The sequence below is a fragment of the Vespa velutina genome, chromosome 1 (genome assembly GCF_912470025.1).
Source record: "Vespa velutina chromosome 1, iVesVel2.1, whole genome shotgun sequence".
Classification (NCBI taxonomy): Eukaryota; Metazoa; Arthropoda; class Insecta; order Hymenoptera; family Vespidae; genus Vespa; species Vespa velutina.
The window spans coordinates 19,734,334-19,747,541 of NC_062188.1; the positions used below are offsets into that span (position 1 = coordinate 19,734,334).

The 13,208-nt window shown below is 32.8% G+C and overlaps 2 protein-coding genes across 5 annotated transcripts in view; one reads left to right on the plus strand and one right to left on the minus strand.

Moving 5' to 3' along the window:
• Positions 1 to 12,113, plus strand: part of LOC124952413 (ecdysone-induced protein 78C) — a 78,310-nt gene extending 66,197 nt beyond the window's left edge. For all 4 annotated transcript variants that reach the window (XM_047502272.1, XM_047502261.1, XM_047502252.1 and 1 more), the window contains 6 exons: positions 1,989 to 2,113; positions 7,182 to 7,323; positions 8,458 to 8,879; positions 9,410 to 9,709; positions 9,869 to 10,268; positions 10,463 to 12,113. In XM_047502272.1, coding sequence (XP_047358228.1) covers positions 1,989 to 2,113; positions 7,182 to 7,323; positions 8,458 to 8,879; positions 9,410 to 9,709; positions 9,869 to 10,264 — 1,385 coding nt within the window. In that variant the 3' untranslated portion in view covers positions 10,265 to 10,268; positions 10,463 to 12,113. The remainder of the gene's footprint in view (positions 1 to 1,988; positions 2,114 to 7,181; positions 7,324 to 8,457; positions 8,880 to 9,409; positions 9,710 to 9,868; positions 10,269 to 10,462) is intronic.
• LOC124952368 (centrosome-associated protein 350-like) overlaps positions 5,478 to 13,208 on the minus strand; it is a 29,855-nt gene continuing 22,124 nt past the window's right edge. The window contains exon 13 of the mRNA XM_047502183.1: positions 5,478 to 7,361. Within this exon, the coding sequence (XP_047358139.1) occupies positions 7,341 to 7,361 (21 nt within the window). The 3' untranslated portion in view covers positions 5,478 to 7,340. The remainder of the gene's footprint in view (positions 7,362 to 13,208) is intronic.

Here is a 13,208-nt window from a genome sequence, read left to right on the forward strand (position 1 = left end):
TTTTTTCTTTTTTTTTAATAACATTATATATGTGTATCTATATATATATATATATATATATATATATATATATATATATATATATAGATCATTATAGATAGTTTTACTTTTTTCTCCCGTTTATCTTGTCTTCCTCATTTTGTTATATACCCTTTATTCGCGAGAAGGATCTTGAGGAGAGTTCTTATCGTTCCTATCACGGTACAAGTAGAGAAACGTGAAACAAGCCGAACTAGTCTGTCTAACATTTATATATATATATATATATATATATATATATATATATATATATATATAAGTACATAGAAATCATTACAGCCGAACGCGTTCACGAATGCTCTCGAAAAAGGAGTAACGCCGCTTTCGAACGTGGGATAACGGCGAAAGAGATAGATCCTTATAATAGTCTTTACGAACCCGCTACGAAATAAGGAAAATAGTACCGTTCGTTACGAATGACGTGTAATACCAGAAACGTTACAAGTACCTACATATACTAATATACACATACATACATACATACGTATACATATACATATATATATATATAAAATATTCTATATATATATATATATAAAATATTCTATTACTTATTCCTGATAAATTAAAAATATTATGAAATAATACTTGTATATAAAAATGGTTAATGTTTATCGTTGATATTGACCCCATCTCATAAATCAATGTTAAAATAGAAGAAAAATGTGTCCTCGAGAAAAAATTATTTAAGTATCCTTCTTCTTAAGGATCCTTTCGTCATATAAAGAGAAACTCAATTCAATTTCGATAGAGACGAACGGTAAACGTCACAAGTACTTACTTGACTCAACATCATATACAAGTATATACGTATGTACATATGTACGGTTTCAGTATTCTTCATCTCCCTTCACGGACCCGGCCCCGTTTCGCCTTTTTATTCTTCCTTTTTCCTTTCTTCCCTCCATCGGCGTTCATCTCGCATCTCTTTCCATCCGTGTCGAAGAAGAGAGTATCTTCCTTCGAGCACTCCGACTACTACTTCCCTTCTCCGTCCACTTCTTCGCGTAACGGTGATGCCGGCTTTCCGTTACACCAGACCTCGACCGCAGGAGCCTCTATTCCCTTCCTTTCCTCTACTTTTTCTCCTTATTCTTCTTCTTCTTCTGCTTCTTCTTCTTCCTCCTCCTCCTCCTCCTCCTCCTCCTCCTTCTCCTCCTCCTCCTCCTTCTATTTCTCCTCTTCCTATTCCTCCTGTTCTTCCTTCTTCTTTTTCTTTTTCTTTTATTCACTACCTTTTCTTTCCTCATCTCTCGAACTCTCCTCTTGTATCTCGCCAACGCCTTCGAGCAACTATTACGAGAAAGCACTATGAAACAAAACGGGAGAAAAAGCCTTTCGAATGATTGTCTTTCATGTTTGTCCTTTTTCTTTTCTTTTTTTCTTTTCTCCTCTCCCTCCCCCCTCTCTCTCTCTCTCTCTCACTCTCTCTCTCTCTCTCTCTCTTTTTCTCCCTTTGCTACTTGAATGACTTTATCTTTATTCTTGAAAGAATTTCCATAGAATTGGATACACAAATAAGTCCCAGCTAGGAAGGTGGTCTCTTCGAGCAATTTCGTAAAAAAGAAAGAAAGAAAAAAGAAGAAGTGAAAAAAAAAAAACAAAAAAAGAAAAAACAACCGAAAAAGAAAGAAACAAAACAAAGGGATAAAAAAATATTTCGCACGTATTGAAAAATTCTTTCGGGTTTATACATATGTATATCTATATATATATATAAAAATGTATGTATCTATGTATGTACGTACGTATGTATGTATGTATTCATGCCTATCTGCGTAAGGGACAAAGAACCTTTGATTTCAAACGAAATCAAAAATGTTTTGTTCCAAGAAATCCATCGATTTTACATGAAACGATTCATTCACACATATTCTATATTGATATGTAAAGCTTTATCATTGTATTTATTCTCGAATGTTTCTTTTTTTTTTTCTCTCCTTTTTCAGAGCAACATTACGCGGCAGCCGATTCCAACAGTTCGACGCCCGCTAAAAGTTTTGTACCTTGTAAAGTTTGCGGTGACAAGGCAAGCGGTTATCACTACGGTGTTACTAGCTGCGAGGGGTGCAAGGTAAGTAAGGATTCGTTGTTTTCCTTCTTTCTTTTTTTTTCTTTTTTTTTCTTTTTTTTTTTGGATAAATCCATTCGATAAACTAATTACGAAGATCAGTTACTTTACGATTCATATTTTTTCAGTTTTGAATCATCTAAATGATCATTGATTAATTTCTTTCTCTCTTTCTCTCTGTCTGTTTCTGTCTCTCTTTATCTCCATTTTCTAACTCTTTCTTTCTCTTTTTTTTATCTCTTCTCTATGTCTTTCGTAAGTTAACACACACGACATAACGATCGATCGACTTTCGAGAGAACGAAGAGAGATCGGTTAGATCGTCTAGATTAGAAAGATTTATAGTTATGGTACAGAGAGAAACACCTGCGATGGAGCTGCATATCCTATTTCATTTTATCTCGAGTAAAGCAATTATGGAAGGATGTTTATAGAAACTGTGGGACGTAGTATACGATTATGTCAAAGATACGTTCATAATTTTCAACGAAAGTTTAGATAAAGCTTTGCTTCTTGTAAAAATTTTTTTTTCTATCAAAGAATTAATGTAATCATATTTATAAGAGAAATTTAAAATAATAACAATTAAATAATTTAAAGCATTCGTTTTTCTTTATATATATATATATATATATATAAATGTTTGTCGTGTTGATTTCATCTATCTTAGAAAATTATGATAAAATTTCTCTGAGGAGAGAAAAAGTAACGGGGAGAAAAAAAGAAAAAACAAAAAAACAACAACAACAACAACAACAAAATGGTAGAATACTCCAAATCACAATGATCCCACGTGAAGGATGAAAAATATATGAAGAGAGTGACGCGTTTTCAAATGTAAATTCATTGCTAGAGAATCGGACATATTATTGTACGACGTTACGCACTGCGAACATTAACCTTACGTTCTTCGTGATCGGCACGAAAGTATAATTAGTATTAGCGAAGCAAGCGACGAGGTGCAATAAATTATAGGGAGCCCGGAGCGCTCGAAGGAAACGAGCGATCATCTACTTTGTGTGCTCTCGTGCGCTCCCTTCTGCGCTTTTGTACGTGTATCGTTATTGCCCCCACGAGACGTACCGATATAAATAACAATTCATATCTCTTTTCGTTCGGGGAACGTGTTGTGCGAGTAGTCCGAAATTACTGTAATTAGCTCTACAATTCGCAATTTCGATGTAATAATGACAGAACTCGTCGAGTAATATCGAACAAAACAGACGAAAGTGGTTAAAAAAAAAAATTGCATTCGTTGTAAATCTCGATCGATAATACGTTTAATCAGTAAATTTAATCAGAAATTTTCTTTTCGAAAAAAGAAAAATAGTGTATAAAGTTCGTGTAAAAAAAAAAGAAAGAAAGAAAGAAAGAAAAAGAGAGAGAGAAACATAAACAATACGAGACAGCACGATTGAAATATTAATTATTCTCTACGAGCATATTCATGTAGATATTACTTTTCTCTACATTGATTTATACTTTTCTCTATATTGATTTATACAAATTTACATATATACATACATATATATATATATATATATATATATATATATATATATATATAATCTGTATTTAGTATCGAGACGTCATTGTTGAGACACAAAGATGAAAAGATACACAATAGAAGTCCCGATTGTAAAGGAACGTACAAATCGTACTTTGAATTGACTCCTAACGATGTTTCTACAAGGAAGCGCAACGTTCATTGTGTGAATAGACCTTAAGCTTTGCACGAGATGCATATCCGCTGATCGAGCGGCACTCCTCGTCTGAGATTGAAACACGGAAGCCCTAAGGCCAGAGTTAACGGTGAATTGGTGCATTCTCGCGATCGTGCAAACACATACATACTCATACATATATATATATATAATATATATGATATATATATATATATATATACACACACATATACATATACAAATACACGTATCAACAAAGATCTCATCTCCGCCTGTATATGTATGTGAACATTGAACATGTTGCACACGCGGAACTTTCGATTCCATGGTACGTTTTCAATATGATGAGAGTATGCTCGAAAATGCGAGACCTCTTTCTCTCTTGATTTTCGAGAGAGAGAGAGAAAGAGAAAGAGAGAAAAAGAGAAAGAGAGAGACAAAGAGAGTGGTATATATATATATATATATATATATGTATATATATATATATATATAATGAGAAAAGAGTAATCGTGATTCGGTACCGCTGACGGATATCTAACTATTAAAATTTAATAAACGTATGGAGAACGAACTCATCCGCGGTTAAAGTGGATTCTTCTCACGCCAAAAGAGATACAAATACATTTAATACATTTACGATTAAAAATTTCAAGAATTTTATCAATGTTTATAAAATGATAATATAATTAATAAGAGACAGATATATTTTATTGTTAATGTTTTGTAATTTTATATTTTAAGAATTGTTAGAATCGTCGAGTTAAAGTCTTAATAATTAAAATATTGTCAATTTCCATTTAAAAGTATCATCGTCCTTCTCGAATTTTTCAAAGTTATCTAATATAATGAAATATTTCGAAATACAATAAATATGTAATGCGTTATGATGAAAATTTGATTCCATTTTATGCCCGTAAAAAAAATCCAATAATAAATGATTGATTCGATATCAAAGAAAGCTGTTATCGCCATAGCAATCTTTCAATTTTAGTTGTCAAAGTAAAGTTTTAAGGTTTTCTTTACGTTGTCCGACCACTCGATGCTTTTACTACTGGCGACTCCCGTCACATTCGATCGACATACACAACTAGTCTATGTGTATATATATATATATATATATATATATGACTGCTACTCTCTTCACGGAAAAAATCGTACACTTAGATTATTATGCAACCTGTCGCATCGAGTTTTTATTACTTTTTTTTTTTTCTTCTCTTTTCCTCCTGGAACGAAAATTATAGTAAAATAATTATTAATAATTTTTAAACCTTTCACTCGCGTCTATATATTTATTCGTTAATACGAGTCGTCTCGTACGTGATTAAATTTTTTCAAACTTTCGATCGATTTTATAGCTCATGTCATATATTTCAATGAACGAAAGTACTTGAAACGAATTGCTCTTAAACGAAACGATAAAACGTAAATATATTAGCTTCGCGACTGTTCTTACTTAGTCACCGTTCCCAATCTCGCGTGTTCATTCTCCATCGACTTTTTTTTTTTTTTTTTTTATTTAACAATGTGTGTGAATTTTGTAAGAAATAATTCACTTTTTAAATTTATTATTACCTTCGCGTTACTCTGATATTCTCTTTTTCCTTCCCTTTTTTTTTCTTTCCTTTGCTTTTGCATTTTTCTTTCGAGATGCGTTTTTTTTTTTTTTTTTTTTTTTTGAACGAACATTACATTTTCGAACATTTTAATGACAAACAATCGTATGAAATACGATGTTTCATCATTCCTCCATTCAATTCCGACGAATCATTTCTATTTTATTATTTTCTTTAGCGCTTTTAATAGACGCGTACGTTGATACGGCGTGTGACATAAGTATTGATTTTTGCCACGAATGGGGAACTATATTACAGGCAGCTGTTTCATGATATTCCATGCGCTCTGCAGGATATCGGACGTGGGATACGCATCAGCAATGCAGTCGAACCATTACCAATGCTTACTCTTAATTAATTGATACCAATGTTAATAGACAGAGGATCTCAGTTTTCGAATCGAAAAAGGAAACGACATATCCGCACGATTTCTCATTATTTCATTCATCTATCATTGCGTTTTAATATTGAACATTTTGTTATAATTTATCTTTGAAAATGTCGAATGTTATTTCTCTGCTCATTAAGTTCTTTTCATTTATTTTCTATTTAAACAAACAGTTCCCATTTTGTTTCCCAATTATTAACGATTCGTAATAAATGCAAAACTCCATACATTTCATATATTTTCTTCTCTCTCCATCTCTCTCTTTTCTTTTCTTCCCTTTCTGGAGTATTTTAATATCCATAAAAATGAATTAACTGAGATAAGGTTCAACTAATTTTCACTCTCGAATTAATAATATGAAACTGGGTCATCGTCGGGGGATAGTCTTTTTAAATCGTGAATCCCTAATTTAAATTCTAACGAGCTTTATTTCGAATATTCTTCACACTCGGTAGAATAATTTCTTTTAAATGACAAATGTAAATATAATACTTCTACAAATAGTTAAATTATTTTTAAGGAAATAAATTTTATCTACTTTTACATATCTAAGTATATACCTACTTAAGTATACTTTAATATTTTATTACATTTTTTTTTTAATACATACATGTGCGTGTGCGGGTGCGTATGTGTGCGCGTGTGTGTGTATTTGTGCTTACGTATGTCATTTGACTACTTCCATCTTCTGAAGCAACTAGGAAACGAATCTCGTCTAATTAATTTTCATCCGTTCTCTATACTGGAAGATGCCAATGTTCTTTCCATTTCCGATTCGATCAGGCAAACTCCAGATTACTTGAACTACTACGTTTAATATCGAACTGAAACTCTTCGAAGGAAGTGAATTCTATCACGGATTCTGTTAAAATTTATGATCAATCGTAAAAAGAAATATTTAAGAATTGGTATCTCGATGCATTGAATAAACTCTTTCTCCGCGATATGACTTTTTTTCTTTTCTTTTCTTTCTTTGGTTTTTTTTCTTTTCTTCTTTTTTTTTCTCTTTTTTTTTTTCCTTTTTGTTTTTTTTTTTTTTTTTGTTTGACATGATGACATTATCCCCATTCTCGTTTGGTTTAATGATAAATGATACAATGCATAATTCAGTTTTTATTCTCGAGTCGTGGTCGAATAATCAAGGAAAAAGAAAGTATCGTGAAATATAGTACGTGCTTTTAAGATTTATATTTATATTTAAATCTATCGATATTACGTATCATTCATTATATTATAAATTTTTAAATAATAATGGATAGATATTAGATCAAAACCATCATAGATATTTTTCCTCGTTAAATTCCTGTTCGTCGATCTCCAATAATTTCTCTATAATGATATCCGATTTATCCAGTTTAAGACTTGTTTTTCATCCATAGGGATTCTTCAGAAGAAGCATACAAAAGCAGATAGAATATAGGTGCCTGAGGGACGGCAAGTGTCTGGTGATCAGATTAAATCGGAATCGCTGCCAGTATTGCAGATTCAAGAAGTGCCTAGCTGTCGGCATGTCCAGGGATTGTAAGTATGAGATAAGATCAAATAATCAAACCGCTTTCCTATAGATAATTATCGTACGTCAGAATAATGATATCATGGATTAACTATAATTCAACTAATCAAAGTTGTTACCAGTTTTATATTAGATATAATTGTAGAAAAATTTCGAGAGCTCTTTCTTTTCTTTTCTTTTCTTTTCTTTTCTTTTCAATAAATAATACAAATTATATTCTTCAGATAATTTCAACGTTTTAATCCTGAAAAATATATTTCTTATTCAATATTTTTTTTAATTTCACGGTCGATTAATTTCAAGGTTACATTTTAATAAGAGTAAGATAAATCGAAGGACGTTTTTATTACTGACTTTCATTCGATTAAAAAATATAAAAGATAAGAAAAGATCTATTTCAAATCTGCTATTATAGAGCGACATCATTCATTATCATGTTAGATATGTATATCGTTAAATTAGAAAACTAGAAATTCAAGTACGGAAACTCATCTCAACGCGATGTCAACCATACTGTACGAGCTTCCGTTGGCCGGCAGCAACGAGTGGTAAAGTAAATGTGGTGGGGGAGAGAGAGAGAGAGAGAGAGAGAGAGAGAGAGAGAGAGAAAAGAGAGAGAAAAGTTACGTGCATAATTAAACGTCAAAGTTCTATCGAGCAACATACATGTGCATATGACGCTTAAGTCGAAACTTCACGTTCCCTTTTTCCTGAACGTAATAAGCTTATGCGAATCAGTGTTGTTTTTCATGGAAATAGAAATATAACAAATATAAATGTATCTCGATTTTCGTGCATCGATATATATATATATATATATATATATATATATATATATATATATATATATATATATATATTGTCGTATCGCGAAAAGCTTTTATCGTCGATTATCGCGTATTCTCTCTTTGCTTTTATTTGAAAATTAACATCCATTAGCGGCCACCCACGAAGTAATCAAATATATCATATATCATATACCGTTCTACGGTCATTACTCATTACCCTTCTATAATCGAAATTTCGTGTTTCGTCTGAAAGCAAATATAATAATAATAATAATAATAATAATAATAATAATAATAATAATAATAATAATAATAATAATAAAATAAATGTTAAATATATAATATATTGTACAGCTGTCAGATACGGCAGAGTGCCGAAACGTTCGCGAGAACGAGGCCCCGAAGATTCCGTACCTACGACCACATCGACGACGACCACATCGACGACTACAACTGGCGTGCAACAGCTCACGTCTTCCGCTGGCACTGGCAATAACAACAATAACAATAACAATAATAATAACAACAACAATAACAACACAAGCAGTCAAAATAATAATAATAATAATAATAATAATAACAATAACGGACAAGGAGGCAACGCCATGCCAAGAATACCTCCATCAGCGGTCGCTGAAGCTGATCAATCCGACACGGACGTTAAGCAGTTGGCAGTCTACGATGTTATCCTTCAAGTGTCGCAAGCGCATCACGCGCATTGCGGTTTTACTGAGGAATCCACGAGGGGTCTTATACGAAAGCCCATGATAATACCGGTGAGACACTTAGTAGATCTCCTAGAGACCATTGCTTTTGCCTTCCCTGCAAACGGGGATGTAATATAACAAATAAGAGCTCTGTACTCGTTAACGAGGTACTCCATCGTTCAATGTTTAATGAGTCCGACGTATCGATCTTCTTGTGTGGATATGCTTAAAAGAATTATCAGTGGCAGATCAAATATTGGAGGACGCCAAGTGTAACCTGATTTTGATAGTGGCCTTTGACAATTTTTAATAATCTTTTTCTCTTGAATACGCGATAGATTAAAGTCGTTGATTTAAATATACGTCCTCTATCGTATTGTTCTTTTTCTTTCTTTTTTTTTGATCATTTTTCTAATTCAAATCTAAAAATACGTTAATACAATTTCCTCTTCAAGCTATTTCTATGAGAATAGTATCTAATCGTAGATACATATTAGTTGAATTATTATAGTACAAAAGTTTTAACATCCTTTGCTGGAATTGGCAGCAATGCGTGTTTCTTTTGTAATCCTGCTGATTAGGCGAGTGATTCTTCGCAGCCGGCCAGCCCAGAAGATCCAGAGGCAGCCTCCTCGACTGCGGAGACCGTTGAATCGCAGAGAATTTGGCTGTGGCAACAATTCGCGACTAGGGTCACACCGTCGGTACAAAGGGTGGTAGAATTTGCCAAGAGGGTTCCAGGATTCTGCGACCTCTCGCAGGACGATCAACTCATTCTTATAAAGGTTGGCTTTTTCGAGGTCTGGCTCAGTCACATTTCCAAGATGACCACCGATAGCTCGATGACCTTCGAGGATGGTACATATATCACCAGGCAACAAATGGAACTCATGTATGAGGTAACGTTTTTACTACATTACTTTTTTCTTCCCTACGATTATTATCCATCTCATAAATCTAATAATAATTTTACAAATGCTCACACTCAAATGATATTTATTGATCTTACGATTTCTTTTTTTTCTTTTTTTTTCTTTCCAAATTTTGATAAAATTTAGCCCGACTTCGTGGCCGCCTTGATGCAATTCACATCATCTTTAAACGCTCATCAACTGACAGACGCCGAGTTAGGTCTCTTTTCGGGTGCAGTGCTTCTAGGAGAGAGGGCTGGTCTTAACGACGTTAAAGCGGTCCAGAGGCTTCAGGATCGTCTTTTGGAAGCTCTCAGAGTGCAAACTTCAAGAAATCACAATGGCACCGGTGGAGAAGCAACCTCGGCGTCTGGCTGTGCCAGCATATCTGGAGTTTCACAGAGGATACCGGAACTCAGGGCGCTTGGTGCAAGGCACGCAAATCTTTTAGATTGGTTTAGGAGAAACTGGACGAAGCTGAAGCTGCCACCTCTCTTCGCCGAGATCTTCGACATTCCCAAGTGCGAGGAAGACCTACAATGAAGAGGTATATACGTTGCTCTTTTTCCTATGCAAATAAAGTTGCAATTCTTGTTGACATCTCTCTTCCCTTTCGATATTGATAATAGTATTAAAAATATATACATATATATATATTTTTTTTCGGTTTTTTTTTTTGGTTTTTTTTTTTTTTTTTTTTTACATGAGAGAAGAGAAAAATATTTAATTGGTATGTTTCAGGACCGTATATCGAAACGGCACGGGCACATAATTCCTGCCGGGATAATACTAACTTTCCAGCGCTCATCGCACAAATAGAAAATTCAGGAAACGTTCTCGATTTCGCTGGTAGACGACAATGACGTATCGTTGGTATGATGAGATACGATCGAACGGAAATCATCGATTTTCCACATCTGAATCAAGATGGACCAGACCATCTTTCGAAAGGATCCTCCTGGTCTTTTCTTTTTAACGGAGGGTACGGATTAGCAATAAAAGCAAAACCATTCTCGGTATGGGCCATACATATATGAGAATGGAAATTATTTGCGTCGCTTTATCGCGATGGATATATATATATATATATATATATATATATATATATATATGTATATATATATATATATATTGGAACAAAGATAATGTATATATAAATCGCATTTTATTCGTGATTTTATGGGAGTCGTTTCGATGGCGAGAAAGGCGTTTTAAAGTGGAAGTACAAGCAATACATATACAAAGGTTATATGCTAAATCCGCGTAACGCTTCGTTACGTCACTGAGAAATGATAGAATGAAGAAGGAAGATGGAGATCGTTTGAATTCAAAGTATAAAGAGAGAAAAAAAAGAAGTTGTACCTTTGACGATACATATTGTAATGACTCGATATTTCGCCCATGGGAGCGCAATTAAATACTCAATATGTCGGTATGATATTTCGCGTTAAAGTTATTATCGTGTATGCCATCGTCGCAATAAGTGATTCGAAAGTTTGTACGTTTTTGCATTCGACATGCGAGGAAAGCACAAAGAAAAAGAGAAAAAAGAAAAAAAGGAAAGAAAAGAAAAAAAAAAAAGGAAGAAGAAAAGATAATGCAATCAAGTCCGCGGGTAAGCTTTCGGAGTCCGATCGGTGTTCTTCTCAAAGTTTTAAGAATTTTAGCGTATAATAAGGACTTTGAAAGTTTTGACGACAAAGGGAAACGTTAGACCTTAAGGATAACGAAATATCGCGATATTAGTACATATTTGTAAATTTTATTCCGCGAAACACCGGCGAACGAAACACCAAATTCATAGACATATCGAAGATGGAATCATAAAGTCGTCTAAAAAAAAAAAAAAGGAAAAAAAAAAGGAAAAAAGAAAAAAGAAAAAAAAGAAAATCTCTTCTACGTTTTCTTGATTAACCTTTTGTCTTTAAAGATTTCAAAGTTGACGTGTGTAACTAGACGGCAATATAAACGTTTGTTACTCGTATTGAAGTACGCTAAAGTACGAAATACTCCGGTTAAACAGTCGCGCAAGCGCAGCTATGAATTATCCTAAAAGAATGAATTCATATTAAACGCAAAGAATGAATGAATCTCACGTTATAAGACTCGAAAGGATATTCTATATAGGGCGTACCACTCAAGGTAATCTGCTACGAATCTCAATCTATGCAATCTCTATTTTTATTACTTGACAAGTAGAATAGTGTGAATTATCTTTATATATATATATATACACATATATATATATATGTGTGTATATATATATACATATATATCGTGCTGGCTTACTTCAGGGTATTCCGTCAAACAGCCGAACGTTTAGAATTATTTTATTCCTAATGTCTTTTCGTGAAATATTATATACACGATTGCTCGAGCTGGTAAAGAATCATTTAAAAAAAAAAGAAAAAAAAGAAAAAAAAAAACTGAAAAAAAATATACATACGAAACAATAGCACATTTATCTATGACGAGATAACCACCGAGCCAGAAACTATCCATCCACAATCTGAGATATTGGTTTTTATAAAAATAAAGCAACAGAGCCCTGAGGTGAGCGCATTCAACTCTTCGAACTTTGAACACTAATAAATAACTCTCTGACAATGACTAGGATATAATGCGTATCAATATGTAATTATTATAAATAAATAAATAAATAAATAAATAAATAAATAAATAAATAAATAAATAAATAAATATAAATATAAATATATATATATATATATATATATATATATACATATATATATATCCATCAGAGCCGAGGAATGAGAAGAAAGAGCAAGAGTTTATCGATAGAAAAATTAATGTTTTATCTAGCGCGTCGTACTTAAATTAACAAAATATTATATCGATACATCGCTATATTGCTAAAGAAAACAGAAAAAAAAAAAAAAATTTAAGACGAATAGAAGAGTCTATCTTCATGATATTACAGGAAAGATTCCAACTCTAAACGCTCACATCAAGTTGTGAATAAACATATCATACCTAATTAATATATTGAGAACAAAGAAGGAATATCATAGTTTAATATAAGAATGGATCTATATAAAAAATATATATATATATACATACAAAAATATATATATATGAAGATTATAAATCTATATGCGAAAGAAATAGAATTATTATTACGCGTTACGTCGAACGAGCGTAGAACTATCGTGGTAGCATACTTCGGCAGCTATTAAGTCGATCGTTATTCACTAATTCTATCTATCTCTCTCTTTATCTCTTTTTCCTAATTCTAATCATTGTCGTCGTATTTAAGAATCGAAAATTCTTTAACCGAATTAGAATCCATCAGAGCAGAGATCTGCGCAAGGATCATCTATCGAATTATTTTAACGTGCGCGCGACTCGTTGATAAATTGATGAATCGCTGAATTATTCTGATCGCACGTTGTTTGTTATAATTCGTTTATGTGACTTTGTTGACTTTTACTTTGTACTTTTGTCTTTTCTCTTCTTTTCTTTTCTT